The 26570-nt window shown below is 55.0% G+C and overlaps 1 protein-coding gene across 3 annotated transcripts in view; it reads left to right on the top strand.

Moving 5' to 3' along the window:
- The first annotated feature begins 20842 nt into the window (after positions 1–20842).
- The window catches only part of GCKR (glucokinase regulator), a 41806-nt gene continuing 36078 nt past the window's right edge, over positions 20843–26570 (top strand). Inside the window, exons 1-2 of one of the 3 annotated variants that reach the window (XM_054022090.1) lie at positions 20843–21035; positions 26343–26498. In XM_054022090.1, coding sequence (XP_053878065.1) covers positions 20976–21035; positions 26343–26498 — 216 coding nt within the window. In that variant the 5' untranslated portion in view covers positions 20843–20975. The remainder of the gene's footprint in view (positions 21036–26342; positions 26499–26570) is intronic. The other 2 variants (XM_054022089.1, XM_054022091.1) reach the window with 2 other exon arrangements.

Here is a 26570-nt window from a genome sequence, read left to right as displayed (position 1 = left end):
AGCTCCCAGACTGCTGCACTGGGCAGCACAGTATGGGGAGCAGGTGACCAGCCGTCTGTGGAGAAAGAAGTGGTTCGGGACTATTTAGAAAAACTGGACGAGCACAAATCCAAGGGGCTGGATGTGCTGCATCCGAGGGTGCTAAAGGAGTTGGTGGATGTGATTGCAGAACCATTGGCCATTATCTTTGAAAACTCATGGCAATCGGGGGAGGTCCCGGATGACTGGAAAAAGGCTAATGTAGTGCCCATCTTTTAAAAAGGGAAGAAGGAGGATCCGGGGAACTACAGGCCAGTCAGCCTGACCTCAGTCCCTGGAAAAATCATGGAGCAGGTCCTCAAGGAATCAATTCTGAAGCACTTAGAGGAGAGGACAGTGATCAGGAACAGTCAGCATGGATTCACCAAGGGCAAGTCATGCCTGACTAACCTAATTGCCTTCTATGAGGAGATGACTGGGTCTGTGGATGAGGGGAAAGCAGTGGATGTGTTATTCCTTGACTTTAGCAAAGCTTTTGATACGGTCTCCCACAGTATTCTTGCCAGCAAGTTAAAGAAGTATGGGCTGGATGAATGGACTATAAGGTGGATAGAAAGCTGGCTAGATCGTCGGGCTCAACGGGTAGTGATCAACGGCTCCATGTCTAGTTGGCAGCCGGTTTCAAGCGGAGTGCCCCAAGGGTCAGTCCTGGGGCCAGTTTTGTTCAATATCTTCATTAATGATCCGGAGGATGGCGTGGACTGCACTCTCAGCAAGTTTGCAGATGACACTAAACTGGGAGGAGTGGTAGATACGCTTGAGGGTAGGGATAGGATACAGAGGGACCTAGACAAGTTAGAGGATTGGGCCAAAAGAAACCTGATGAGGTTCAACAAGGACAAGTGCAGAGTCCTGCACTTAGGACGGAAGAATCCCATTCACTGTTACAGACCACGGACCAAGTGGCTAGGCAGCAGTTCTGCAGAAAAGGACCTAGGGGTTACAGTGGATGAGAAGCTGGATATGAGTCAACAGTGTGCCCTTGTTGTCAAGAAGGCTAATGGCATTTTGGGCTGTATAAGTAGGGGCATTGCCAGCAGATCGAGGGACATGATCATTCCCCTCTATTCGACATTGGTGAGGCCTCACCTGGAGTACTGTGTCCAGTTTTGGGCCCCACACTACAAGAAGGATGTGGAAAAATTGGAAAGAATCCAGCGGAGGGCAACAAAAATGATTAGGGGTCTGGAGCACATGACTTATGAGGAGAGGCTGAGGGAACTGGGATTGTTTAGTCTGCAGAAGAGAAGAATGAGGGGGGATTTGATAGCTGCTTTCAACTACCTCAAAGGGGATTCCAAAAAGGATGGATCTAGACTGTTCTCAGTGGTAGCAGATGACAGAACAAGGAGTAATGGTCTCAAGTTGCAGTGGAGGAGGTTTAGGTTGGATATTAGGAAAAACTTTCTCACTAGGAGGGTGGTTAAGCACTGGAATGGGTTCCCTAGGGAGGTGGTGGAATCTCCTTCCTTAGAGGTTTTTAAGGTCAGGCTTGACAAAGCCCTGGCTGGGATGATTTAGTTGGGGATTGGTCCTGCTTTGAGCAGGGGGTTGGACTAGATACCTCCTGAGGTCCCTTCCAACCCTGATATTCTATGATTCTCATCCACGTCTGCTCCTGTTAGACCCCCTCAGTCTTCTCCCAGGCAGGCAGCTGGCTCTAGGCCCAGCTCCTTCACCCTCCGGGATCACTCTGCTCCCTCTCTTTCTCTGGGACCCTCCCTCTTCACTCCTCAAGGCTCCTTCGAGCCCTGGAGAGTGCATCTTGGGTCAGGAGAAACCATCTCGCAGACTGGAGCGCCCAGGCCTTCCCCCTCCTGACAAGGCCATTGATTTTCCTGAATACTAAGTGTAAGACCTGAAATCTGGCATCATGAGTTGCCTCTTAACTTAATTAGCTGGTGCTCATGCTGAATCAGCACTGGAGGCTCTCAGGGCTGGGCACAGCACAATTTATAGTGGTCACGCCTCCTTCGTCTGGTTTGGGCAGCACTCTTTAAAGCTGGAAGCCACTATGTAGAGTCCCTGGGCTTAACTCTTCTGCTCACGGGGCGCTAGGTTCTTGCACCATGCCCGGCACTGTGGTACGTGAGCCCCTAGGCACTGGTGATGCACCAAGGAAGGTGCAGTGTGTTCTGAGCCAGGGATTGGGGGAGCAATGTGGGGAGGAGGTAGGGGCTGAGGCCAGCATAAGGGACTATATGAAATTAAAGGTTGGGATTGGACAAAGGGCAGCCTGGATCAGTGGAATCTTTCAGTGGCAGTGCCCATTGCAGAGTTCATACACCCCCTTCTCCTCCCTGCTTTGAGAGTGTCTACACTGCAATTGGAGGGGTGATTGCAGAGTGAGAGGCAATGTCCGTGCTAGCTTTAATCTACTTTAGCGTTGCCGGGTGTCCAGTTTTTGACCGGAACGTCCTGTCGAAAAGGGAACCTGGCAGCCTCCAGTCAGCACGGCTGACCAGACACTAAAAAGTCCAGTTGGCCTCTGCCGCTGCGGGGTGGGACGAGCAGCAGCTGCAGGTGGAGCCACATGGTGGAGCAGCTCTCTGCTCAGCGGCTGACACCTGACAGAACAGTGGCAGGCTTCCAGACCAGGCTCCCAGCCCCTTGCTCTGAGGACTGGCCCCCGCCGTGCCCTGATTACCTCAGCCCTAGTCCCTCGCTACAGGGACCAACCCCCACCATCCCTCTCTGTGCCCTGACCCTGGCCCCTTGCTCCAGGGACTGACCCCTGCTGTGCCCCGGCCCTTCACTCTGGGGACCAACCCCCTCCCTCCACCCCACTGTGTCCCGATTGCCCCAGCCCCTCGCTATGGGGATTGACCTCTTCCCGCCCCGGCCCCTTATAGACTCATAGACATTAAGGTCAGAAGGGACCATTATGATCATCTGGTCTGACCCCCTGCATGTTGCAGGCCGCAAGACCCTTCCCTGGACTCTACCGTTGAAGTCCCCAATCCTGTGTTTTAGTGACTTCAATCGGCTGAGACCCTCCTGCTAGTGATCCCTGCCCCATGCTGCGGAGGAAGGCGAAAAACCTCCAGAGGCTCAGCCAATCTACCCTGGAGGAAAATTCCTTCCCGACCCCAAATATGGCGATCAGTAATACCCCGAGCATATAGGCAAGAGTCTCTAGCCTGACCCTTGTTGGCCATTATGCTGTTCATGTACCATTGCTTGGTTTTCCTTGGCTACTATGTTTTATCATTAAACCATTCCCTCCATAAACTCATCCAACTTAATCTTAAAACCAGACAGGTCCGTCGCCCCCACCGTTTCCCTCGGAAGGCCGTTCCAATATTTCACCCCTCTGATGGTCAGAAACCTTCGTCTAATTTCAAGCCTAAACTTCCCCCCGGCCAGTTTGTATCCATTCGTTCTCGTGTCCACATTAGTACTAAACTGGAATAATTCCTCTCCCTCCCTTGTATTAACCCCTCTGATATATTTAAACATAGCAATCATATCCCCCCTCAGCCTTCGCTTTGTCAGACTAAACAACCCAAGCTCCTCTAATCTCTTTTCATACGACAGGTTTTCCATTCCTCTGATCATCTTAGTCGCCCTTCTCTGCACCCGTTCCAGTTTGAGTTCATCTTTTTTAAACATGGGAGACCAGAACTGCACACAGTACTCCAAATGAGGTCTCACCAGCGCCTTATACAACGGAAGCAGGACCTCCCTATCTCTACTAGATATACCTCGCCTAATACATCCCAAGACCGCATTGGCTTTTTTCACCGCCACGTCACATTGCCGACTCATAGTCATCCTGCGGTCCACAAGGACCCCTAGGTCCTTCTCCTCTTCCGTTACTTCTAACCAATGCGTCCCCATCTTGTAACTAAAATTGTTATTATTCGTCCCCAAGTGCATCACCTTACACTTTTTACTATTAAATTTCATCCTATTTCTGATACTCCAATTCACAAGCTCATTCAAGTCTCCCTGCAGAGTATCCCTATCCTCCTCCGAGTTTGCAACTCCTCCCACCTTCGTATCATCCGCAAACTTTATCAGCCCACTCTTGCAATCGGTCCCGAGGTCAGTTATAAATAGATTAAATAAGATGGGTCCCAAAACCGAACCTTGAGGCACTCCACTAGTAACCTCCCTCCAACCCGACAATTCACCCTTTAATACGACCCGCTGCATTCTCCCCATTAACCAATTCCTTATCCACCTCTGGATTTTCATATCGATCCCCATGTTTTTCATTTTAACCAATAGTTCCTCATGGGGTACTGTATCAAACGCTTTACTGAAATCCAGGTATATTAGGTCCACCGCATTTCCCTTATCTAATAAGTCCGTTACTTTCTCAAAGAAGGAGATCAGATTCGTTTGGCACGATCTGCCCTTCGTAAAACCATGCTGTAATTTATCGCATTTGCCATTAACTTCAAGGTCCTCAACTAGTTTCTCTTTCAGAATCTTCTCCAGCACCTTGCACACTACTGATGTTAAACTAACAGGCCTATAGTTACCCGGGTCACTTTTTTTCCCTTTCTTGAAAATAGGAACCACATTGGCTATTCTCCAGTCTAACGGGACTACCCCCGAGTTTACAGATTCATTAAATATAGTCGCTAATGGGCCTGCTATTTCCCGCGCCAATTCCTTCAATATTCTCGGTGAAGATCGTCCGGTCCACCCGACTTAGTCCCATTAAGGCGTTCTAGTTTTGTTTCTACCTCGGATGCGGTAATCCCCCATCCCGTATGCCCCTCTGTAACGGTGCTAGTATCCCTAATACCTTCATTGGCCTCATTAAACACCGATGCAAAATATTCATTGAGATATTGCGCCACGCCTAGATTATCTTTAATCTCCTCTCCGGCTATAGTCTTCAGCGGTCCCACTTCTTCTTTCTTTGCTTTCTTCCTATTTATATGGCTGTAAAACCTCTTACTATTACTTTTAATTCCCCTCGCTAAGTCCAACTCTTCCTGGCCTTTGGCCTTTCTCACTCTATCTCTACATTCTCTGACTTCGCTAAGGTAAGTTTCCTTACTGATCCCTCCCCTCTTCCACTCTTTGTACGCTTTCTGTTTTTTCCTAATCGCCCCTTTCAGCCGGTCGCTCATCTAGCTCGGTCTAAGTCTCTTGCTTAGTAATCTTTTTCCCTTTTTGGGGATACAGGCCTCTGACAGCTCTTGCATCTTTAACTTAAAGTAATCCCAGGCTTCTTCTGCCTTTAGGTCCCTTAATACGTTTGCCCAATCCACTTCCCTTACCAGTCCCCTTAATTTGTTAAAATTGGCCTTTTTAAAATTATAAACCCTAGTCTTTGACTTAATTCTGGTACTCTTTCCATTTAGTTTAAAGCGAATTAGCTCATGATCACTGGAGCCCAAGTTGTCCCCCACTACCACTTCCTCAACAAGGTCCTCACTACTTACCAGAATCAAATCTAAAATGGCCTCCCCCCTCGTCGGCTCAGCTACCACTTGATAAAGGAATTGATCCGCAAGCACATCTAGGAACATCTGGGCCCTATTATTGCTACTAGCGTTTGTTCCCCAATCTATATCCGGGAAGTTAAAGTCCCCCATAATTACACAGTTTCTATTAGTATTTACCTCCCTTAATACATTAAACAATTCCTTATCCATATCCTGGGTCGATCCCGGCGGTCTATAGCACACCCCAAGCACTATCCCCGGAGAGGCTCTAGTAGTACTTTTACCCAGCTTGAGTATCGCCCAGACGGACTCTGTATTATCTATTCCATCCACTATTATTTCTTTACAGCTTATTTCACTATTGACATACAATGCCACCCCCCCACCTTTACCTTTATCCCGGTCTTTCCTAAACAGCGCATACCCCTTGCTCCGGGGACTGGCCCCTGCTGTGCCCCGATTGCCCTGGCCCCTTGCTACAGGGACCAACCCCTGCCGTGCCCCACTCTGCCCTAGCCCCTCACTCTGGGGACTGCCCCCCTTCGCCCCACTGTGCCACGCTTAGGCAGGCGGGCAGGCTCCACATCGGCTCCTCCCAGCCTGGCTCTGCCGGCAGCAGGTGAGTCCTGGAAGAAGCGGGGAGTGAGCTCGGGGGTGTGTGAAGTGCGAGCGATGGAGGGATGGGGGAGAGGAGTGAGCGGGGAATAGGGTCTCAGAGGAAGGGACAGGCCAGGACTTATGGGGAAGAGGCGGGGCAGGGGTGGGGCAAGGGTGTTCGGTTTTCAGCAATTAGAAAGTTGGCAAATTACACTGGTCTACAATTTTTGAGAAGTCGTCTGCTTCAGAGATAAAATGTGCTATTTATTATGTATTTTGATGTGCTGAATTCAAATATGACAATTAAAACAACGGATTGGCTACTGTTTCTAAGATATTTAAGTTTTTACATTTTATGTCTATGTATATTGTGTAGATAGTAGAGTTTTAATCATGAATTGTAAACCTAGGTCTTTTCATGTGTTTATGGTTGCTTTACATGATAATAGTTCACCTGTCCTGTTTATGTAACACTTTAAAAATCAGCAAAAGGGTTATATAAATAACATTTATTATGAAACAAAAGGCAAAAAACTATTATGTACATAGTTTAGCCCTATTCAGTGTCTACTCGGCGCTTCTTGGCTTGTTTCTTGTCTTCATTAAATGGAGCATCTCTTGTCACTGTCCAGCAATAGTCTGCAAGCATTGATGGGCTCCATTTGCCCTGATAGCGTTTCTCCATTGTTGCAATGTCCTGGTGAAATCGCTCGCCGTGCTCGTCGCTCACTGCTCCGCAGTTCGGTGGGAAAAAATCTAGATGAGAGTGCAAAAAATGAATCTTTAGTGACATGTTGCAACCAAGGCTTTTGTATGCCTTGAGGAGGTTTTCCACCAACAACCTGTAGTCGTCTGCCTTGTTGTTTCCGAGAAAATTTATTGCCACTAACTGAAAAGCTTTCCATGCCGTCTTTTCCTTGCCACGCAGTGCATGGTCAAATGCATCATCTCGAAGAAGTTAACGAATCTGAGGACCAACAAAGACACCTTCCTTTATCTTAGCTTCACTTAACCTTGGAAATTTTCCACGGAGGTACTTGAAAGCTGCTTGTGTTTTGTCAATGGCCTTGACAAAGTTCTTCATCAGACCCAGCTTGATGTGTAAGGATGGTAACAAAATCTTCCTTGATTCAACAAGTGGTGGATGCTGAACACTTTTCCTCCCAGGCTCCAATGACTGTCGGAGTGGCCAATCTTTCTTGATGTAGTGGGAATCTCTTGCACGACTATCCCATTCGCAGAGAAAACAGCAGTACTTTGTGTATCCAGTCTGCAGACCGAGCAAGAGAGCAACAACCTTCAAATCACCACAAAGCTGCCACTGATGTTGGTCATAGTTTATGCACCTCAAAAGTTGTTTCATGTTTGTCATAGGTTTCCTTCATATGGACTGCATGACCAACTGGAATTGATGGCAAAACATTGCCATTCTGCAGTAAAACAGCTTTAAGACTCATCTTCGATGAATCAATGAACAGTCTCCACTCATCTGGATCGTGAATGATGTTGAGGGCTGCCATCACACCATCGATGTTGTTGCAGGCTACAAGATCACCTTCCATGAAGAAGAATGGGACAAGATCCTTTTGACGGTCACGGAACATGGAAACCCTAACATCACCTGCCAGGAGATTCCACTGCTGTAGTCTGGAGCCCAACAGCTCTGCCTTACTCTTGGGTAGTTCCAAATCCCTGACAAGGTCATTCAGTTCACCTTGTGTTATGAGGTGTGGTTCAGAGGAGGAGGATGGGAGAAAATGTGGGTCCTGTGACATTGATGGTTCAGGACCAGAAGTTTCATCCTCTTCCTCGTCTGACTAAAGTGAGAATGATTCTGGTGCATCAGGAACCGGCAGTCCTTCTCCGTGGGGTACTGGGCGTATAGCTGATGGAATGTTTGGATAATGCACAGTCCACTTTTTCTTCTTTGACACACCTTTCCCAACTGGAGGCACCATGCAGAAGTAACAATTGCTGGTATGATCTGTTGGCTCTCTCCAAATCATTGGCACTGCAAAAGGCATAGATTTCCTTTTCCTGTTCAACCACTGGCGAAGATTTGTTGCACAAGTGTTGCGGCATATGTGTGGGGCCCACCTCTTGCTTTATCTCCAATTTTGCAGCCAAAATAAAGGTATAGGCTTTCTTAACCATAGTGGTTATACTGCGCTTTTGTGATGCAAAAGTCACCTCACCACAAACATAGCAGAAGTTATCTGCACTGTTCACACAAGTACAAGGCATCTCTGCTCACTTTGGCTAAACAGAAATGTGTCCCTTTGCAAAATCAAACACTGACAAATAAGAGAGCACGACACTGTGTGATTTCTAGAGCTGATATAGGGCAATTTGTTCAGCGGAGTGATGTAAGCTTCGTTATGATTGCATCATCCATGACTTCTAGGAATAACATGATTCAATTCATATCATGTATGACGCAATACCAGCTTCAGATTGCATCATTCATTGTTTTGCCTAAAAAGCAAGTACTGTCCAAACCCAGTCATAGATTTATTCATAGATCCAGTCAAAGATGTATTTTAGTCATTTCTGGTTTAAATTCAGATCCCTTCCCTTTATAACTCACTTATCCTCCGCCATTCCCAAGTCAAGGGTCGTATATACTGACCCAATAGCATATCTTGAAAACTAGAGCCAATCAACCATTTTAAGCATCATTTTCGTTCTCAGTGACTGAGAATTAGTAAAGTTTGACTACATTTATTTTGGAAGCATTTTGGCTGTAGAGCAGTGTTATCTTTGAAAATTTGTGGAATCGGGGAGAGGTCCCAGATGATTGGAAAAAGGCAAATGTAGTGCCCATCTTTTAAAAGGGAAGAAGGAGAACCCGGGGAACTACAGACCGGTTAGCCTCACCTCAGTCCCTGGAAAAATCATGGAGCAGGTCCTGAAGAAAACCATTTTAAAGTACTTGGAGGAGAGGAAGGTGATCAGGAACAGTCAACATAGATTCACCAAGAGCAAGTCATGCCTGACCAATCTGATTGCCTTCTATGATGAGATAACTGGTTCTGTGGATATGGGGAAAGCAATAGACGTGATATATCTTGACTTTAGCAAAGCTTTTGATACAGTCTCCCACAGTATTTTTGCCAGCAAGTTAAAGAAGTATGGGCTGGATGAATGGACTATAAGGTGGATAGAAAGCTGGCTAGATTGTTGGGCTCAACGGGTAGTGATCAATGGCTTGATGGCTAGTTGGCAGCTGGTATCAAGTGGAGTGCCTCAGGGATCGGTCCTGGGGCTGGTTTTGTTCCACATCTTTATTAATTATCAGAGGGGTAGCCGTGTTAGTCTGGATCTGTAAAAAGCAACAGAGGGTCCTGTGGCACCTTTAAGACTAACAGATGTATTGGAGCATAAGCTTTCGTGGGTGAATGCCTACTGTGGCTGACAAAGTGGGCATTCACCCACGAAAGCTTATGCTCCAATACATCTGTTAGTCTTAAAGGTGCCACAGGACCCTCTGTTGCTTTTTATCTTTATTAATGATCTGGATGATGGGATGGATTACACCCCCAGCAAGTTCGCGGATGACACTAAACTGGGAGGAGTGGTAGATACGCTTGAGGGTAGGGATAGGATACAGAGGTACCTAGACAAGTTAGAGGATTGGGCCAAAAGAAACCTGATGAGGTTCAACAAGGACAAGTGCAGAGTCCTGCACTTAGGACGGAAGAATCCCATTCACTGTTACAGACCACGGACCAAGTGGCTAGGCAGCAGTTCTGCAGAAAAGGACCTAGGGGTCACAGTGGACGAGAAGCTGGATATGAGTCAACAGTGTGCCCTTGTTGCCAAGAAGGCTAACGGCATATTGGGCTGCATTAGTAGGAGCATTGCCAGCAGATCGAGGGAAGTGATTATTCCCCTCTAATTGGCACTGGTGAGGCCACATCTGGAGTATTGTGATCAGTTTTGGGGTCAACACTACAGAAGGGATGTGGACAAATTGGAGAGAGTCCAGCGGAGGGCAATGAAAATGATCAGGGGGCTGGGACATGTGTCTTATGAGGAGAAGCTGAGGGAACTGGGATTGTTCACTCTGCAGAAGAGAAGAGTGAGGGGGGATTTGATAGCAGCCTTCAACTACCTGAAGGGGGTTCCAAAGAGGATGGAGCTCGGCTGTTCTCAGTAGTGGCAGGTGACAGAACAAGAAGCAATGGTCTCAAGTTGCAGTGGGGGAGGTCCAGGTTGGATATTAGGAAACACTATTTCACTATGAGGGTGGTGAAGCACTGGAATGCGTTACCTAGGGAGGTGGTGGGAATCTCCTTCCTTAGAGGTTTTTAAGGCCCGGCTTGACAGAGCCCTGGCTGGGATGATTTAGTTGGGGATTGGTCCTGCTTTGAGCAGGGGATTGGACTATATGACCTCCTGAGGTCTCTTCCAACCCTAATCTGCTATGATCAGTGCCGTCCCTAGCTATTTTGGTGCCGGGGAGAGGGGGGCTGGCCACTTCCTGCGGGAAGTGGAGTGACCCGGCCCCAGCCTGCTCTGCTCTCCTAGCTCCCAAGCTTGGGGGGAGGGGGGAACCGCCCCCCAGCACTCGCCGGCGGCGCAGCTGGGAGCCAGGGGAAGGGACCAACCATTTCTGGAGTCCTTAGGGGAGTGGGGATGGGGCTGGGGCTGGGGGGAGCAGGAAGAGGTGGGGTAGGGACCCTGGGGAAGAGGCAGGGTAGGGGCTGGAGCAGCACGCAGCTGCGCAGGGCACCAGGAAATGTGCCACAAATTTCCTGGTGCCCTACGCAGCTGCATACTTTGCGTATGGGTGAGGACGGCCCTGTCTCTGATTCTAACCCTAATCTAGTTAGCATGACTGAAAATACCAGTCAGGATACAGCAATTCCCAACAGGCTTGGAGAGTCGGCGCCACTGTCTTGTCACTGCTATTTAGAGCCGGGCCCGAGCTAGATAGATTAGAGCTGGTGTGGGTATAGTTACCCAGGCTGCAGTCACACCTTTGACTGAAGTATAGACATACTCTGAATGGTTGCAGGGCATGGCTATGAAAAGGGGGATGGCACCCCAACTACCTCAGCTCCTTCTGACTGTGACTGCAGATGGACCAAGAACCTCCCCAGGTCCTTCAACCCAGCTTTATCAGAACAAGCCATTCCCAGTGCCACCTCCTTAGTTCAGTTGGCTCTTAACCAGGGAGGTAGGCCATTAGCTATTTCAATTATAAGAACACAAGAAAGGCCATGCTGGGTCAGACCGACGGTCCATCTAGCCCAGTGTCTTGTGTTCCAACAGTGGCCAATGCCAGATGCTTCAGAGGGAATGAACAGAACAGGTCATCTATCGAGTGATCCATCCATCTCCTGTCTTCCAGTCCCAGCTCTGACAGTCAGAGACTAGGGACACCCAGGGCATGGGGCTGCATCCTGGCCATCTTGGTTAATAGCCATTAATAGACGTAGCCTCCATGAGCTTATCTAGTTCTTTTTTGAACCCAGTTATACTTTTGGCCTCCACAACATCCCCTGGCAATAAGTTCCATGGGTTGACTCTGCATAGTGTGAAGTACTTCCTTCCTTCTGTTTGTTTTAAACCTGCTGCCTGTTAATTTCATTTGGTGACCTGCAGTCTCTGCCTTCGTGTTTAGTTCAATTCACAAGTCTCCTTGCAAAGTGGACGAAGACATGAAGGAGCGTCCGGGGGAGCTGGGGTGCTGGTAAGAAGAAAGAGCTAAAGCCTTGGTGATGAGGGGCTGTGGTGTGAAGGGCGTCACAGGCCAGAACAAGGAGTGTTTGCTCTGGAAGCTGGCAGGGAGAGGTGTGGGGAGGTGAAATGTAATGTTTGCAGCTCCAGTTTGGACAGATTGGATAAGGCAGAGACAGTCTCAGGAGGCCACAGCCAAGGAGGAGGAGTGAGGCGTGAGGTGACTGAGGCCTTGAAGAGGAGCTGCTGGATTCTGGGGGTGTGGAGATAAAGTGAGCATGCTCCAGCAGTGTGTCTGGGAGTAGGGATGGGGACAGAGGCAGAAGGAAGCTCTGCAAATGCTCTCTATTGCGTGCTGGTTTCCTTTAGTAGGAAAATGCTTGTGCCGTCAGGGACAATGGCACCATCTGAGGCAGACCTGGCCTCAGCTTAGAGAATCTGCTGGTGCGTTCACTCCTGACTAGGGACCACACTGCGCCCACGTTTCTCCTAAAGGCAAGGCTTGTTCCTTCGCTGTGGCTGTGAGAGGCTTAGCCAAGTAGTAACCGAGACGGTGGTCAGCAAAGAGGTCAGACTTCTGAACTCTGTAGACAAGGGGACAGCGTCCACCTGCTGGGACTGATCTGCCTTGTTTAGTGACGGTGACCTTCTGATGGCTGTTGATCACAAACCAGCGCAGAATAATCAGCCAGCGGATCTGAGGGGCTCAGCTGCCCTGGTCCCGTCCCAGTGAAATGTGATTGTTTGGGGGCATGATCACACCAGACACAGACTCGTCCTGAGCCCTCTCTGGCTGCTTGTGACAGGAGGACAAAGACCAGCTCCCTCCCATTCACTCCTGCTTCATTGGTTTTAAATCACTGATGGACACATTAACTTCCCAGGTGCGCAGAGATGACTACAGCCCCAGGAGCAAACAGCAAACCAGGTGTGAGATGCTCCCAAGTGGGAAGGGATTGCTGCTATATGGCCACTGTACTTTCCTAAACCAGGCCCAGTTTGGGCTGCAACGCTGTACACGGGATGCCCAGGGCTCCCTCTAGGAACCCCTGTCTGGGCACAGCGAGGAGCCGGGCTGGGGAAAGCGTGAGTGTTTCAGCTGGCGGTTCTCCCTGGTGCGTGAGGCTGCCAGGCCTGGTCTGTGCAACACACCTGCGTTCCAGAACCCGGCCCCCATTGCCTCATTCAGCCAATCTGAAAGGGGATAGGTTAATAGGGAGGTGGAGCCCCGTCCCCTCCCTGCATGGGGATTGGTGTGAGCAGGGCAGGCACCAGGCAACCAAGCACATGCTTGGGGCGGCACCTGGTAAGGGGCGGCGGGGGGAGCGCGGCGTGGCATTCCACGGGGGGGGGCACTCCGGTGGCGCTTGGCCGGGGGGGTGGCGCGGGCGCGGCGCTGGGGGGGGGTCCGGTGGCGCTCGGCCTGGGTTGGGGGCGGGCTCCGGCGGCGCAGCGGGGGGCTCGGCGCTCGGGGGGGGGGTTCCGGCGGCACTCGGCGGGGGGGCGGCGTGGGGGGCGGCGCTCGGGTGGGGTGGTTCGGGCGGCACTCGGCGGGGGGGGCGGGCTCTGGTGGCGCAGCACTCAGCGGGGGGGCGGCGCGGCGCTCGGGGGGGGTTAAGGCGGCGCTCGGTGGGGGGGTGGCACGGGGGTGTTCCGGCGGCGCTTGGCGGGGAGCGGGGGCGGGCTCCGGCGGTGCTCGGCGGGAGGCGGCGCGGGGCGTGGCGCTGGGGGCGGGCTCATTGCTGGGCGGGGCCCCTTTTTTTTTTTTTTTTTTTGCTGCTTGGGGCAGCAAAAAAGTTAGAGCTGGCCCTGGGTGTGAGGGCGGGGGAGGTGGGTTAGGTTAATGACCTGCTCCATGCGCCCAGTGTCCCAAGACCCAGCCTTCCAGCAGGGCTGGGGGATCCAGGAAGGATCAAAAGGGAAAAGCCGTGGATCCCAGAGTGCTTCTGGGGCTGATTATCTGACATGGCCGCCCAGCATGATTCTGCTTTCCCTCCCTCCTGTCTCCTCCCTTGCTATTGTTCTCCATGGTGCTGTGGCCCATGACCAGCCAGGCCCTGCTCCTGGGAGAACCGGAGGCGTGCCACCCCCAGGGTCTCCAGGGATGGCAGCACCCTCAGACCGGATCAGTTTGGGAGGAGGGCTGTTATGGGTGGCCTTTTCCTGAGGACTGAGAGATGCCCTTCTGTTGGTTCATACACAAAAGGCACCAGGCACCTCGATGATGCATTTAAACAATCCAACCAAACCAGCATCTAGCCCCTTATCAGGCCCCAGCCAAAGCTCATCCCTCCCCACAAACCAGCCCATCAAGGCTTCACTCCTCACACCGGGAGCCTGGCAACATTCCCTGAAGGTCTGTAGAACCAGACTATTTTGCCCTATCATGTGGGGAGCAGATTACCAAGCTGAGGGCCCTGCCGCCAGCCCCTTCTCTTATAACAAGTGGGCTCCAGCTGAGGTGCCTCTCCCTATCTGGAGTGTGGCCCGGGGGGGAGAGCAGTGTCTCTCAAGTAGGGATGTCCCTGGCCTTTAGGGTTTTATAAGTCAGAAGAAACACCTCCAACTCCACCGGGAAACCACTGAGTGGCCAGTGCAGATTCCAGAGCACCAGCGCCACATGGCGTCCTACAGGAAAGTGCCGCTCAGGAAACAAACTGCCACAGACTGCCCCAGCGGCAGTAAACTCTAGGCCCCTGCAGCAGTCCAGCCTGCCAGTGTTGCAGGCCAGGACCGCTGAGTGGATCGGCAGCTCACCTCGGAGCTCCCTCCAGCTTGTGTCTCTGGGGAGGAGATGCCCAGGTACAATACCCTCCTTCCCCCTGTTGCCTCCAGCATGGCTGAGCTCCTCTGGCCACTTGGCACAGGAGAGAAAGCTGGCGATGGTGTAGGGGGAGGACACGTGACAGTGGGCCCATCCTGGAGCTGTTGACCCTGAGAGGTCAGACTAGAGCAAACAAGCTTGTTTTGCAGTGAGGAGCTGTGCAGTGCCAGAGGTCTGGTGAGCGCCGCTTCCCCACATTACATCTCGCTGGTCGCCAGCGGGTGCTGGGGCTGAAGCAAGTAACACCGAGCTGCTCCAAGCTTGAACCAAGAGTGGACTTCCCCTGTGCGGCCAAGCCCAGTCCTGCCCCTCTCCGCTCAGCCCAGCCCTGCCTGCCCCTCTCCGCCCAGCCCAGCCCTGCCTGCCGCTCTCCGCCCAGCCCAGCCCTGCCTGCCGCTCTCCGCCCAGCCCAGCCCTGCCTGCCGCTCTCCGCCCAGCCCTGCCTGCCGCTCTCCGCCCAGCCCTGCCTGCCCCTCTCCGCCCAGCCCAGCCCTGCCTGCCCCTCTCCGCCCAGCCCTGCCTGCCCCTCTCCGCCCAGCCCTGCCCTGCCTGCCCCTCTCCGCCCAGCCCAGCCCTGCCTGCCCCTCTCCGCCCAGCCCTGCCCTGCCTGCCGCTCTCCGCCCAGCCCAGCCCTGCCTGCCCCTCTCTGCCCAGCCCAGCCCTGCCTGCCCCTCTCTGCCCAGCCCAGCCCTGCCTGCCGCTCTCCGCCCAGCCCAGCCCTGCCTGCTCCTCTCCGCCCAGCCCTGCCTGCCCCTCTCCGCCCAGCCCAGTCCTGCCTGCCCCTCTCCGCTCAGCCCAGCCCTGCCTGCCCCTCTCCGCCCAGCCCTGCCTGCCCCTCTCCGCCCAGCCCAGCCCTGCCTGCCGCTCTCCGCCCAGCCCAGCCCTGCCTGCCCCTCTCCGCCCAGCCCAGTCCTGCCTGCCCCTCTCCGCCCAGCCCAGTCCTGCCTACCCCTCTCCGCCCAGCCCAGCCCTGCCTGCCGCTCTCCGCCCAGCCCAGCCCTGCCTGCCCCTCTCCGCCCAGCCCTGCCTGCCCCTCTCTGCCCAGCCCAGCCCTGCCTGCCCCTCTCCGCCCAGCCCAGCCCTGCCTGCCCCTCTCCGCCCAGCCCTGCCCTGCCTGCCCCTCTCCGCCCAGCCCAGCCCTGCCTGCCCCTCTCCGCCCAGCCCAGTCCTGCCTGCCCCTCTCCGCTCAGCCCAGCCCTGCCTGCCCCTCTCCGCCCAGCCCTGCCTGCCCCTCTCCGCCCAGCCCAGCCCTGCCTGCCGCTCTCCGCCCAGCCCAGCCCTGCCTGCCCCTCTCCGCCCAGCCCAGTCCTGCCTGCCCCTCTCCGCCCAGCCCAGTCCTGCCTGCCGCTCTCCGCCCAGCCCAGCCCTGCCTGCCCCTCTCCGCCCAGCCCTGCCTGCCCCTCTCTGCCCAGCCCAGCCCTGCCTGCCCCTCTCCGCCCAGCCCAGCCCTGCCTGCCCCTCTCCGCCCAGCCCAGTCCTGCCTGCCCCTCTCCGCCCAGCCCAGTCCTGCCTGCCCCTCTCCACCCAGCCCTGCCCTGCCTGCCCCTCTCCGCCCAGCCCTGCCCTGCCTGCCCCTCTCCACCCAGCCCAGTCCTGCCTGCCCCTCTCCGCCCAGCCCAGCCCTGCCTGCCCCTCTCCGCCCAGCCCAGTCCTGCCTGCCCCTCTCCGCCCAGCCCAGCCCTGCCTGCCGCTCTCCGCCCAGCCCAGCCCTGCCTGCCCCTCTCCGCCCAGCCCAGCCCTGCCTGCCGCTCTCCGCCCAGCCCAGCCCTGCCTGCTCCTCTCCGCCCAGCCCTGCCTGCCCCTCTCCGCCCAGCCCAGTCCTGCCTGCCCCTCTCCGCTCAGCCCAGCCCTGCCTGCCCCTCTCCGCCCAGCCCTGCCCTGCCTGCCCCTCTCCGCCCAGCCCAGCCCTGCCTGCCGCTCTCCGCCCAGCCCAGCCCTGCCTGCCCCTCTCCGCCCAGCCCAGTCCTGCCTGCCCCTCTCCGCCCAGCCCAGCCCTGCCTGCCGCTCTCCGCCCAGCCCAGCCCTGCCTGCCCCTCTCCGCCCAGCCCTGCCTGCCCCTCTCTGCCCAGCCCAGCCCTGCCTGCCCCTCTCTGCCCAGCCCAGCCCTGCCTGCCCCTCTCCGCCCAGCCCTGCCCTGCCTGCCCCTCTCCGCCCAGCCCAGCCCTGCCTGCCCCTCTCCGCCCAGCCCTGCCTGCCCCTCTCCGCCCAGCCCTGCCTGCCCCTCTCCGCCCAGCCCAGCCCTGCCTGCCGCTTTCCGCCCAGCCCAGCCCTGCCTGCTCCTCTCCGCCCAGCCCTGCCTGCCCCTCTCCGCCCAGCCCAGCCCTGCCTGCCCCTCTCCGCCCAGCCCTGCCCTGCCTGCCCCTCTCCGCCCAGCCCAGCCCTGCCTGCCCCTCTCCGCCCAGCCCTGCCCTGCCTGCCCCTCTCCGCCCAGCCCTGCCCTGCCTGCCCCTCTCCGCCCAGCCCTGCCCTGCCTGCCCCTCTCCGCCCAGCCCAGCCTGCCCCTCTCTGCCCAGCCCAGCCCAGCCTGCCCCTCTCTGCCCAGCCCAGCCCTGCCTGCCCCTCTCCGCCCAGCCCAGCCCTGCCTGCCCCTCTCCGCCCAGCCCTGCCCTGCCTGCCCCTCTCCGCCCAGCCCAGTCCTGCCTGCCCCTCTCCGCCCAGCCCTGCCTGCCCCTCTCCGCCCAGCCCAGCCCTGCCTGCCCCTCTCCGCCCAGCCCTGCCCTGCCTGCCCCTCTCCGCCCAGCCCAGCCCTGCCTGCCCCTCTCCGCCCAGCCCTGCCCTGCCTGCCCCTCTCCGCCCAGCCCAGTCCTGCCTGCCCCTCTCCGCCCAGCCCTGCCCTGCCTGCCCCTCTCCGCCCAGCCCTGCCCTGCCTGCCCCTCTCCACCCAGCCCAGTCCTGCCTGCCCCTCTCCGCCCAGCCCAGCCCTGCCTGCCCCTCTCCGCCCAGCCCAGTCCTGCCTGCCCCTCTCCGCCCAGCCCAGTCCTGCCTGCCCCTCTCCGCCCAGCCCAGCCCTGCCTGCCGCTCTCCGCCCAGCCCAGCCCTGCCTGCCCCTCTCTGCCCAGCCCAGCCCTGCCTGCCCCTCTCCGCCCAGCCCAGCCCTGCCTGCCGCTCTCCGCCCAGCCCAGCCCTGCCTGCTCCTCTCCGCCCAGCCCTGCCTGCCCCTCTCCGCCCAGCCCAGTCCTGCCTGCCCCTCTCCGCTCAGCCCAGCCCTGCCTGCCCCTCTCCGCCCAGCCCTGCCTGCCCCTCTCCGCCCAGCCCAGCCCTGCCTGCCGCTCTCCGCCCAGCCCAGCCCTGCCTGCCCCTCTCCGCCCAGCCCAGCCCTGCCTGCCGCTCTCCGCCCAGCCCAGTCCTGCCTGCCCCTCTCCGCCCAGCCCAGTCCTGCCTGCCCCTCTCCGCCCAGCCCAGCCCTGCCTGCCGCTCTCCGCCCAGCCCAGCCCTGCCTGCCCCTCTCCGCCCAGCCCTGCCTGCCCCTCTCTGCCCAGCCCAGCCCTGCCTGCCCCTCTCTGCCCAGCCCAGCCCTGCCTGCCCCTCTCCGCCCAGCCCTGCCCTGCCTGCCCCTCTCCGCCCAGCCCAGCCCTGCCTGCCCCTCTCCGCCCAGCCCTGCCTGCCCCTCTCCGCCCAGCCCTGCCTGCCCCTCTCCGCCCAGCCCAGCCCTGCCTGCCGCTTTCCGCCCAGCCCAGCCCTGCCTGCTCCTCTCCGCCCAGCCCTGCCTGCCCCTCTCCGCCCAGCCCAGTCCTGCCTGCCCCTCTCCGCTCAGCCCAGCCCTGCCTGCCCCTCTCCGCCCAGCCCTGCCTGCCGCTCTCCGCCCAGCCCAGCCCTGCCTGCCGCTCTCCGCCCAGCCCAGCCCTGCCTGCTCCTCTCCGCCCAGCCCTGCCTGCCCCTCTCCGCCCAGCCCTGCCCTGCCTGCCGCTCTCCGCCCAGCCCAGCCCTGCCTGCCCCTCTCCGCCCAGCCCTGCCTGCTCCTCTCCGCTGAGCCTCAAGTCTACACCGGAGCTGGAGGTTTAACTTCCAGTTGGGGCAAACATACCTGCACTAGCTCTGATCCTGCTATTGTGCTACAAACAGCAGGCTAGCCACCCCACATATGCGCCTATCTGACCCCTAGGTACGTCCCTGGGGCAGGTAGCCTGTTCCATTGCCCATGCAGCCGTGGCTACACTGCCATCTTTAACACTCAAGCTTGATCAGAGCTAGTGAACTTATGTCTTCCCTAGCTAGAAATTACACCTCCAGCTCCAGTGTAGACATATCCTCAGTCCAGCCCAGCCCTTGCTGCCCAGTTCTGCCCAGCCTACTCTACCCTGCCTGGCCCTGCGCTCGCGTCCCGTCTTGCCTGGCCTACTCTACCCTGCCTGGCCCTGCCCTCACTGCCCCGTCTTGCCTGGCCTACTCTACCCTGCCTGGCCCTGCCCTCGCGTCCCGTCTTGCCTGGCCTACTCTACCCTGCCTGGCCCTGCCCTCGCTGCCCCGTCTTGCCTGGCCTACTCTACCCTGCCTGGCCCTGCCCTCGCATCCCGTCTTGCCTGGCCTACTCTACCCTGCCTGGTCCTGCCCTCGCTGCCCAATCCAGCCTGGTCCTCTCCAGCCTCTGAAGTATTAATTTAGATGGAATAAATGGGACAAAGCTGTTAACAGAACCCAGACACTGGCCGATATTAATCAGATTTAGCCAAGGCTTGGCGTTTGGTATACAGAGGCCTCAGCTTGCTTAGCACCATGGCAAACACACCATTAAACAGCGTGTTCACCTGCTATTACAGCTACAGAAAAGCAGGCAAACCAGTAAAGCAGCTGCAATGTGAGCGATGAAATAAGGCTTTCATGTGACCATTTCTTGTTCCCTTTCCTTTAGGAGCAGAGTGTTTTAGAAGGAAAAACCCAACCCTTGCTTGACAGGCTCTGAGATGGTATCAGAGATGGCAACCACTGTCCTTCCTCAACCAGAGGTTAGTTGAGAGAGGCTGGAGCTGGTGTTGTTGCTGCTGCTGTTTAAAGTCCTTTCCTCCCAGGCGGTGGTTAAGATTCAGCTGGAGCTGGTAGGGTAGCAGTGTCATCGGGATCCTTCTCCCTGGCCTGGCCTGGTCAGGACATTTCTCAGGCTCAGGGTGATGATGGCCCAGGTCCCAGGAAACAATGTGCGGGGGGTACACCATTTCTTCAGTAGCCACCCCCATTCTTTTGTACTTTCCCCATAAAATCTCTTTCTTTTAATGCCCCGCAGAGGGAGTGCTGGGTGGAATAGCCCATCCCCTCATTACTGTGGCCACCAGGCCTGATGTCTGACATACCAATTTTGGATCATTAGCGTCCAGCTACACAGCTCCTCTTTTTAACAAGCAAAATTTCAGTCCAGTTCTTGACTCATATTAACTTGGCTGTTTTATTTAGAGCCGGTCAGTTCTTGTGATGTCCTTTCGCACTGTTTCCCACCAGCAGTTGTTAGTATGGTTAGTGTAACCTCCGATGAGCTTATACGGGCTTGGTGCAGTTGAGCTCACAATTTGTGTAAATTCGTGGGCCCGAGTGTCACAACATTTCCCTGGGGGTCGGAAGCTTGGGCTTGCTTTTTGCCCCCTCCCACCCCACCCCGTTATCGTGGGGTATCTTTGCCTGGAGGCTCTGATGAGGGGTCAGACCAGAGCACAAAGGCAGTCTCCCCCACGCATGTGCTCCCAGGGGAGGGGGGAACACAGGCCTTCAAGGGCAGGGCCGCCCATCTCTGCCCATGCTCCCAGAAGAGACAATTCCATTCAGTTCTGTGATCTCTCCTGGGCCTGAGATGCTGGATCCGTGGTGCTGAAGTGGAGCAGACAGGGCCCTCAGGGTACTGAGGTGGATACAGAATGGCAGGTGGGTGGGGAGAGACGTGCTGTAGGGATGCTCGCGCTGTCTGATTCCTGGGGAGGGGGCACAGGCTTTCTCTGGCCGCCTACGGCATTGCTGGGGAAAGCAGTGTCCCTGGCTGCTCTGAGGGTGAGCTGGGCTCATGCACAGTCCCCTGCCCTGCACACGGGCCCTGGCCAGGAGCCCATATGCACCTGTCATGCCATGCGGCTGCGCGGCTGCAGACCAGTCGCCTGGGCTCTGTGTTCTCCCTGTGCGGCAGGAATGACGCAAGCAGCTGCCCTTATCCTCCGGGGACAGTGGTGGGGGTGGTGGGGACCCTGGAGAGAGAAGCTGGGCTATCTGCCCAGTAGCAGGACACGGGTGATAGGAGCAGTTGAAATGTAACTGTTCAGATTAATCATTACAGCGTAGGGCTGATAATGCTGGGACAAACCTAGCTGCCCAGAAAGAGGGGGAGGAGTGAGTGCCCAGTCCTTGTCTCACCCACCTGCAGGCAGACGACTGTGTGTACTGGAGTAACAGGTTTGGGAACCTTCGGATTCTTCCAGAGCCATCGCCATCAGTTCTGGGCCCGGACCATGCGTGGGACAAAGAAATACAGGCATGTTATTGAGACGCCAGATTCCGGCAAGTGGGAGGTGAGCACCACAGAGCAGCTTGTGGGTCCTTATTGTCTCCGGCAACTCCCCTGTGCTGGGACCGAGATAGGACACTGCCCCGGGACCAGGTGCTGCCTGGCTGCTCCAGCAGGGACAGGGCAGGAGCTTTCGTCGTCACCTGCTGCCATTCCCCAACCAAACCAGCCCTAACGAGCTGGTTGCCCTGTGGCAGCCACTGCCCGGAAACCATTCCCATTCCTGTGACCCTGAGAGGTGGGAGGGTGAACCAGGCAGAAAAGCTGCAGCCGGGCAGTGCCGGTGTGTCTGTGAGTGGTGTTCGTCCCACAGCGGCTCAGCTGGTTCTGGTCCATGACGTACACAGAACAGACTCAGCACAGAAGGACAGACTCTGAGGCCAGAAGGGACCATTGTGATCATCTAGTCCAGTGGTCCCCAAACTTTTCAGGGTTGCACTCTCACCCTTACCCCTTTCCCCACACCCCCCCGCGCCGGGGATGGGAGCAGGGCTATGGCTCCCAGGGCTGGGGGATGCCAACATTGATAAAGGGACTGAGGCTGGGGCTGCAGCTTGGGGTGGGTCTGGGGCCAGGAGTGGAGCCGGGAGTGGGGCCGCAGCCAGGGGCCAAGGCTGGTGGTGGGGCCGGGACTGGGGCTGGTACCAGGGGTCAAGGCTGAGGACGGGGATGGGACTGGGGATGGGTGCAGAGCCTCGGCTGGTCCGCGGTCAGAGGCCAAGCCTGGGGGCGGGGCCGAAGCAGATCTGGGAGCAAAGCGGGGCTAGGTGGTATTCCCTCCTATGGGGGCTGGCCCAAGCCCTGCCGTGCCCCTCCTCACTGAATGTTCCTCCGCGCCCCCCTAGGGGGGCATGCCCCACAGTTTGGGGACCTCTGATCTAGTCTGAACTCCTGTATAACACAGGCCAGTGAATTTCCCTGAATTAATTTCTGCTCCAACTCTGATAGCTGAGATTGAACTAACATAAGAATAAGAACAAAAGAACGGTCACACTGAGTCAGATCAATGATCCATCGAGCCCAATATCCTGTCTTCCAACAGTTACCGGTGCCAGATGCTTCACAGAGAATGAACAGAACAAGGCAATTATGCATCCCCTCTTGTCCATTCCCAGGTTATGATAGTCAGAGGTTTAGGGGCACCCAGAGCATGGGTTGTGTCCCTGACCATCTTGGTTAATAGCCATTGATGGACCTATCCCCCAGGAACTTATCTAGTTCTTTTTTTTAACTTACTTATACTTTTGGCCTTCACAGCATCCCCTGAGAAGTGCTTCCTTTTGTTTGTTTTAAGCCTGCTGCCTATTAATTTTATTGAGTGACCCCGGGTTCTTGTGTTATGTGAAGGGATAAATGACACTTCCTTATACACTTTCTCCACACCAGTCATAGTTTATAGACCTCTGTTAAATCCCACTTTAGTCATCTCTTTTCTAAGTTGAACAGTCCCAGTCTTTTTAATCTCTCCTCATATCGAAGCTGCTCCATCCCCCTAATCAATTTTGTTGGACTTCTCTGTATTTTTTCCAATTCTAATATATCTTTTTTGAGATGGGGTGACCAGAACTGCCTGCAGTATTCAAGGTGTGGGTGCACCGTGGATTTATACAGTGGCATTATGATATTTTCTGTCTTATTATCTATCCCATTTCTAATGGCTCCTAACATCCTGTTCGCTTTTCTGACTGCCACTGCACATCAGCAGATGTTTTCAGAGAACTGTCCATGATGACACCAAGATCTCTCTCTTGAGGGGTAACAGCTAATTTAGACTCATTTTGTATGTAGAGTTGGGATTATTTTTTCCAATGTGCATTGCTTTGCCCTATCAACATTGAATTGCACCTGCCATTTTGTCACCCAATCACCCAGTTTTGTGAGATCCCTTTGTAGCTCTTCACAGTCTGCTTTAGACTTAACTATCTTCAGTAATTTTGTATCACTGAAAACTTCGCAATCTTACTGTTTACCCCTTTTTCCAGATCATTGATGAATATATTGAACAGCACAGGTCCCAGTGCAGATCCTTGGGGGACCTTGCTATTTAGCTCTTCCATTATAAAAACTGTCCATTTATTCCTACCCTTTGTTTCCAATCTTTTAACCAGTTACTGATCCATGAGAGGACCTTCCCTCTTATCCCATGACTGCTCACTTTGCTTAAACACCTTTGGTGTAGGACCTGGTCAAAGGCTTCCTGAAAGTCTAAATACACCACATCCACTGGATCACCCTTGTCCCCATGCTTATTGACACTCTCAAAGAATTCTAGTAGATCAGTGAGGCATGATTTCCCTTTACAAAAGCCAAGTTGGCTCTTGCCCAATATATTGTGTTTATCTATGTGTCTGATTCTGTTCCTTACTATAGTGTCAACCAACTTGCCTGGTACTGAAGTTATGTTTACTGGCCTGTAATTGCCAGGATTGCTGCTGGAGCCTTTTAAAAAAATCTGCATTACATTAGCTACCCTCCAGTCATGTGGTACAGAGGCTGATTTAAGCAATAGGTTACATACCACAGTTAGTAGTTCTGCAATTTCGTATGTGAGTTCCTTCAGAACTCTTGGGTGAATCCCATCTGGTCCTGGTGACTGATTGCTGTTTAATTAATCAGTTTGTTCCCAAATCTTCTCCATTGAGGCTCAGTCTGGGACAGTTCCTCAGATTTGTCACCTAAAAAGAACGGTTCAGGTGTGGGAATCTCCCTCATGTCCATTGCAGTGAAGACCAATGCAATGGTCTTTTCGTCCCTGAGTGCTCCACACTGTTAGAAATATGCACCTTTTTTATAGTCTGAATTAATTCGAGCAGGGAAATCAGAAATTTAGCCAGAGCACCTGTAAGATCCCTGTGCTTGACAAGCAAGGCAAGCCAGCCCTGAATTCTACGATGCTCTGGGGTGGCTGGTGGGGCATTCTGCTGGAGCATCAGGCAAATTAAATATGAGCATGAATTGCACACTCAGTGCAGGGCTAATTCAAAGCGCTTGACTCTGCCCCTAGCCTCTCCATTCTCACTGGGTAGCAGGTGCGTATGTTGCCAAGAGACAGATGCAGTGTAGAAGGCCCCTGGGATGGGAGGGGAAGTTGAGGCTTGGCAGCTGTGTCGGAGAATAGCTGGGGTCAGGGACAGGTACTTTAGTGGATACATCTGGTAAAATTAAGAGTAGTTAAGTTCTAGACTACCAAGGGAGGCTGTGGAATCACCATCATTGGAGCTTTTTAAGAACTGATTGTACAAAAAAAACTATCAAGGATGGTTTTGGTTTACAGGGGGGACTGGACTTGATGATCTCTTGAGGTCCCTTTCACCTTATATTTTTATGATTCTATGATTATGATCATCTAGTCCAGAGGTGGGCAAACTACGGCCCATGGGACTGTCCTGCCCGGCCCCCGAGCTCCTGGCCAGGGAGGCTACCCCCAGTCCCTCCCCTGCTGTCCCCCCTCCCCCGCAGTCCCGTTGCTGCGTGGGCAGCGCTCTGCACGGTGGGGCTGCGTGCTCATGCAGGGCAGCGCGGCAGCATGTCCGGCTCCGGCCAGGAGGCACGGCTTCAGACATGCTGCTCTGAACCGCATGGTAGGGGACCGGGGGTTGGATATGGGGCAGGGGGTTCTGAGGGGCAGTCGGGACAGGGAGCAGGGGGTGGTTGGATGGAGCAGAGGTTCAGGGGGGCAGGGGATGGGGAACAGGGGGGATTGGATAGGGGGTGGGGTTCTGGGGGGCGGTTGGAGCAGGGGTCCCGTGAGGGGGCGGTCAGGGGACAAGGAGCGGGGGGTGGTTGGATGGGTGGGAGGTTCTGAGGTTCTGGGAAGTCAGGGGGCAGAAAGTGATAGGGGTCAGCTGGGGGCGCAGCCTTCCCTACCTAGCCATCCAGACAGTTTCACACCCCGATGTGGCCCTCGGGCCAAAAAGTTTGCCCACTCCTGATCTAGTCTGTTCTCCCAAATAACAGCACTTTCCTGAATTGTTTGAGCTAGATCAGAGCTTATAGAAAAACAGCCAGCCTTGATTTAAACATTGTCAGAGGTGGAGCATCAGGTTGACGCAGTGTCAGTGCAGACACTGCGTTGCTTACATCAACTGTTAGTGGCTTTCAGGATCTGTCCCACACTGACCGTACAATCGATCCAAGCATTCCCGGTGAGGACACACACCGCCAACACAAGGAGCCAAGTGTGCACACACAAGCGATTTAATAACTGCAGTGGCTGTATATAGATGTGGCACAAGGCAGGTTTTCTAATCCTTTTATCATTCCCGTGGTTGTTCTCTGAACCCTCTCCAAGTTATCAGCGTCCTTCCTGAACTATGGACAGAGTTCAGAGTAGCAGCCGTGTTAGTCTGTATCCGCAAAAAGAACAGGAGTATTTGTTGCACCTTAGAGACTAACAAATTTATTAGAGCATAAGCTTTCGTGGGCTACAGCCCACTTCTTCGCATGCGGGCTGTAGCCCGCGAAAGCTTATTCTCTAATAAATGTGTTAGTCTCTAAGGGGCCACAAGTACTCCTGTTCTTTTTATGGACAGAGTGTTCCAGCAGCAGTCGCACCAGTGCCAAATACAGAGATAATAGAACCTCTCTACCTCTACTCGCGGTGCCCCTGTTTATGCATCCAAGGAGCCAATTAGCCATTTTAGCCACAGCCTGGCATTGGGAGCTCACGTTCAGCTGATTATCCACCGTTCTGTGATGCCCATTTGGAAGGGGATCTGCAAGCGTCTCCATACATCCGAGTCCCCTGATTTTTAGACAACGACAATTGGCACTATCCTGGCCCCTTGCCTAAGGGTGTGCGCAGAAACCAGCAGCTGCCAGTGCCCTCAGATGCAGCCAGGCAGAGTATGAACATTCCTAGAAACAAGGGAAACAAACATTGAGTGCAGCAGGTTTAGAAACCCAAAGGCAAGTTAATGCTGAGGTTGCTGAGCTCTTGCCAAACGTTTTGTTTCCTCATCTCTAGCCCTCTTTGTTGCTCTGTTTTGTTCTCCTGGTGACCCGAGACTGGACGGTCCCTGGGCAGGGAGTGTGTGTACAGCACCTAGCACCATGGCGCCCTGATCACTGGTGGGGTTCCTAGGAGCAGCCATAATAGAAAGTAACAATAACAACAACAAAAGAGCTTAAATAAGCCATCTGGTGAGTGGGGGAGGAAGGCCGGAGGGTTGCAGTGTGAGAGGCTCTCTGTCCCAAGCTAAATGTGCACAGTTGGACTAGTATATGTAGAGGCTGTGGGAGCCGTTCTAGCTCTGGGGCCCAGTCCGGCTCTGCCCTGGCGAGACTGTATCCTGTGTGCATTGCCTTTCAGCTGGCGGGGTACGAGGCAACTCTGCCCATCAGTGAGAAGTCGAACCCCATCACCAGGGAGCTGGATAAGGCTGACCCTGTGCAGATTGTTCAGCTTCTGAAGGAATGTGACGCAGAGATATTCCAGGAGGAGGACGAAGCTCTGCTCAACTATACGGTAAGTTCTCTGTCTTGCCTGCCTGTGTGCTGAGACCCCTTCCCCATAGGGAGAGCCTAGGGAAGTGGTAGG

Source organism: Malaclemys terrapin, chromosome 3, assembly GCF_027887155.1.
Source record: "Malaclemys terrapin pileata isolate rMalTer1 chromosome 3, rMalTer1.hap1, whole genome shotgun sequence".
Lineage (NCBI taxonomy): Eukaryota > Metazoa > Chordata > Testudines > Emydidae > Malaclemys > Malaclemys terrapin.
This window is presented reverse-complemented; position numbering and strand designations above follow the sequence as displayed.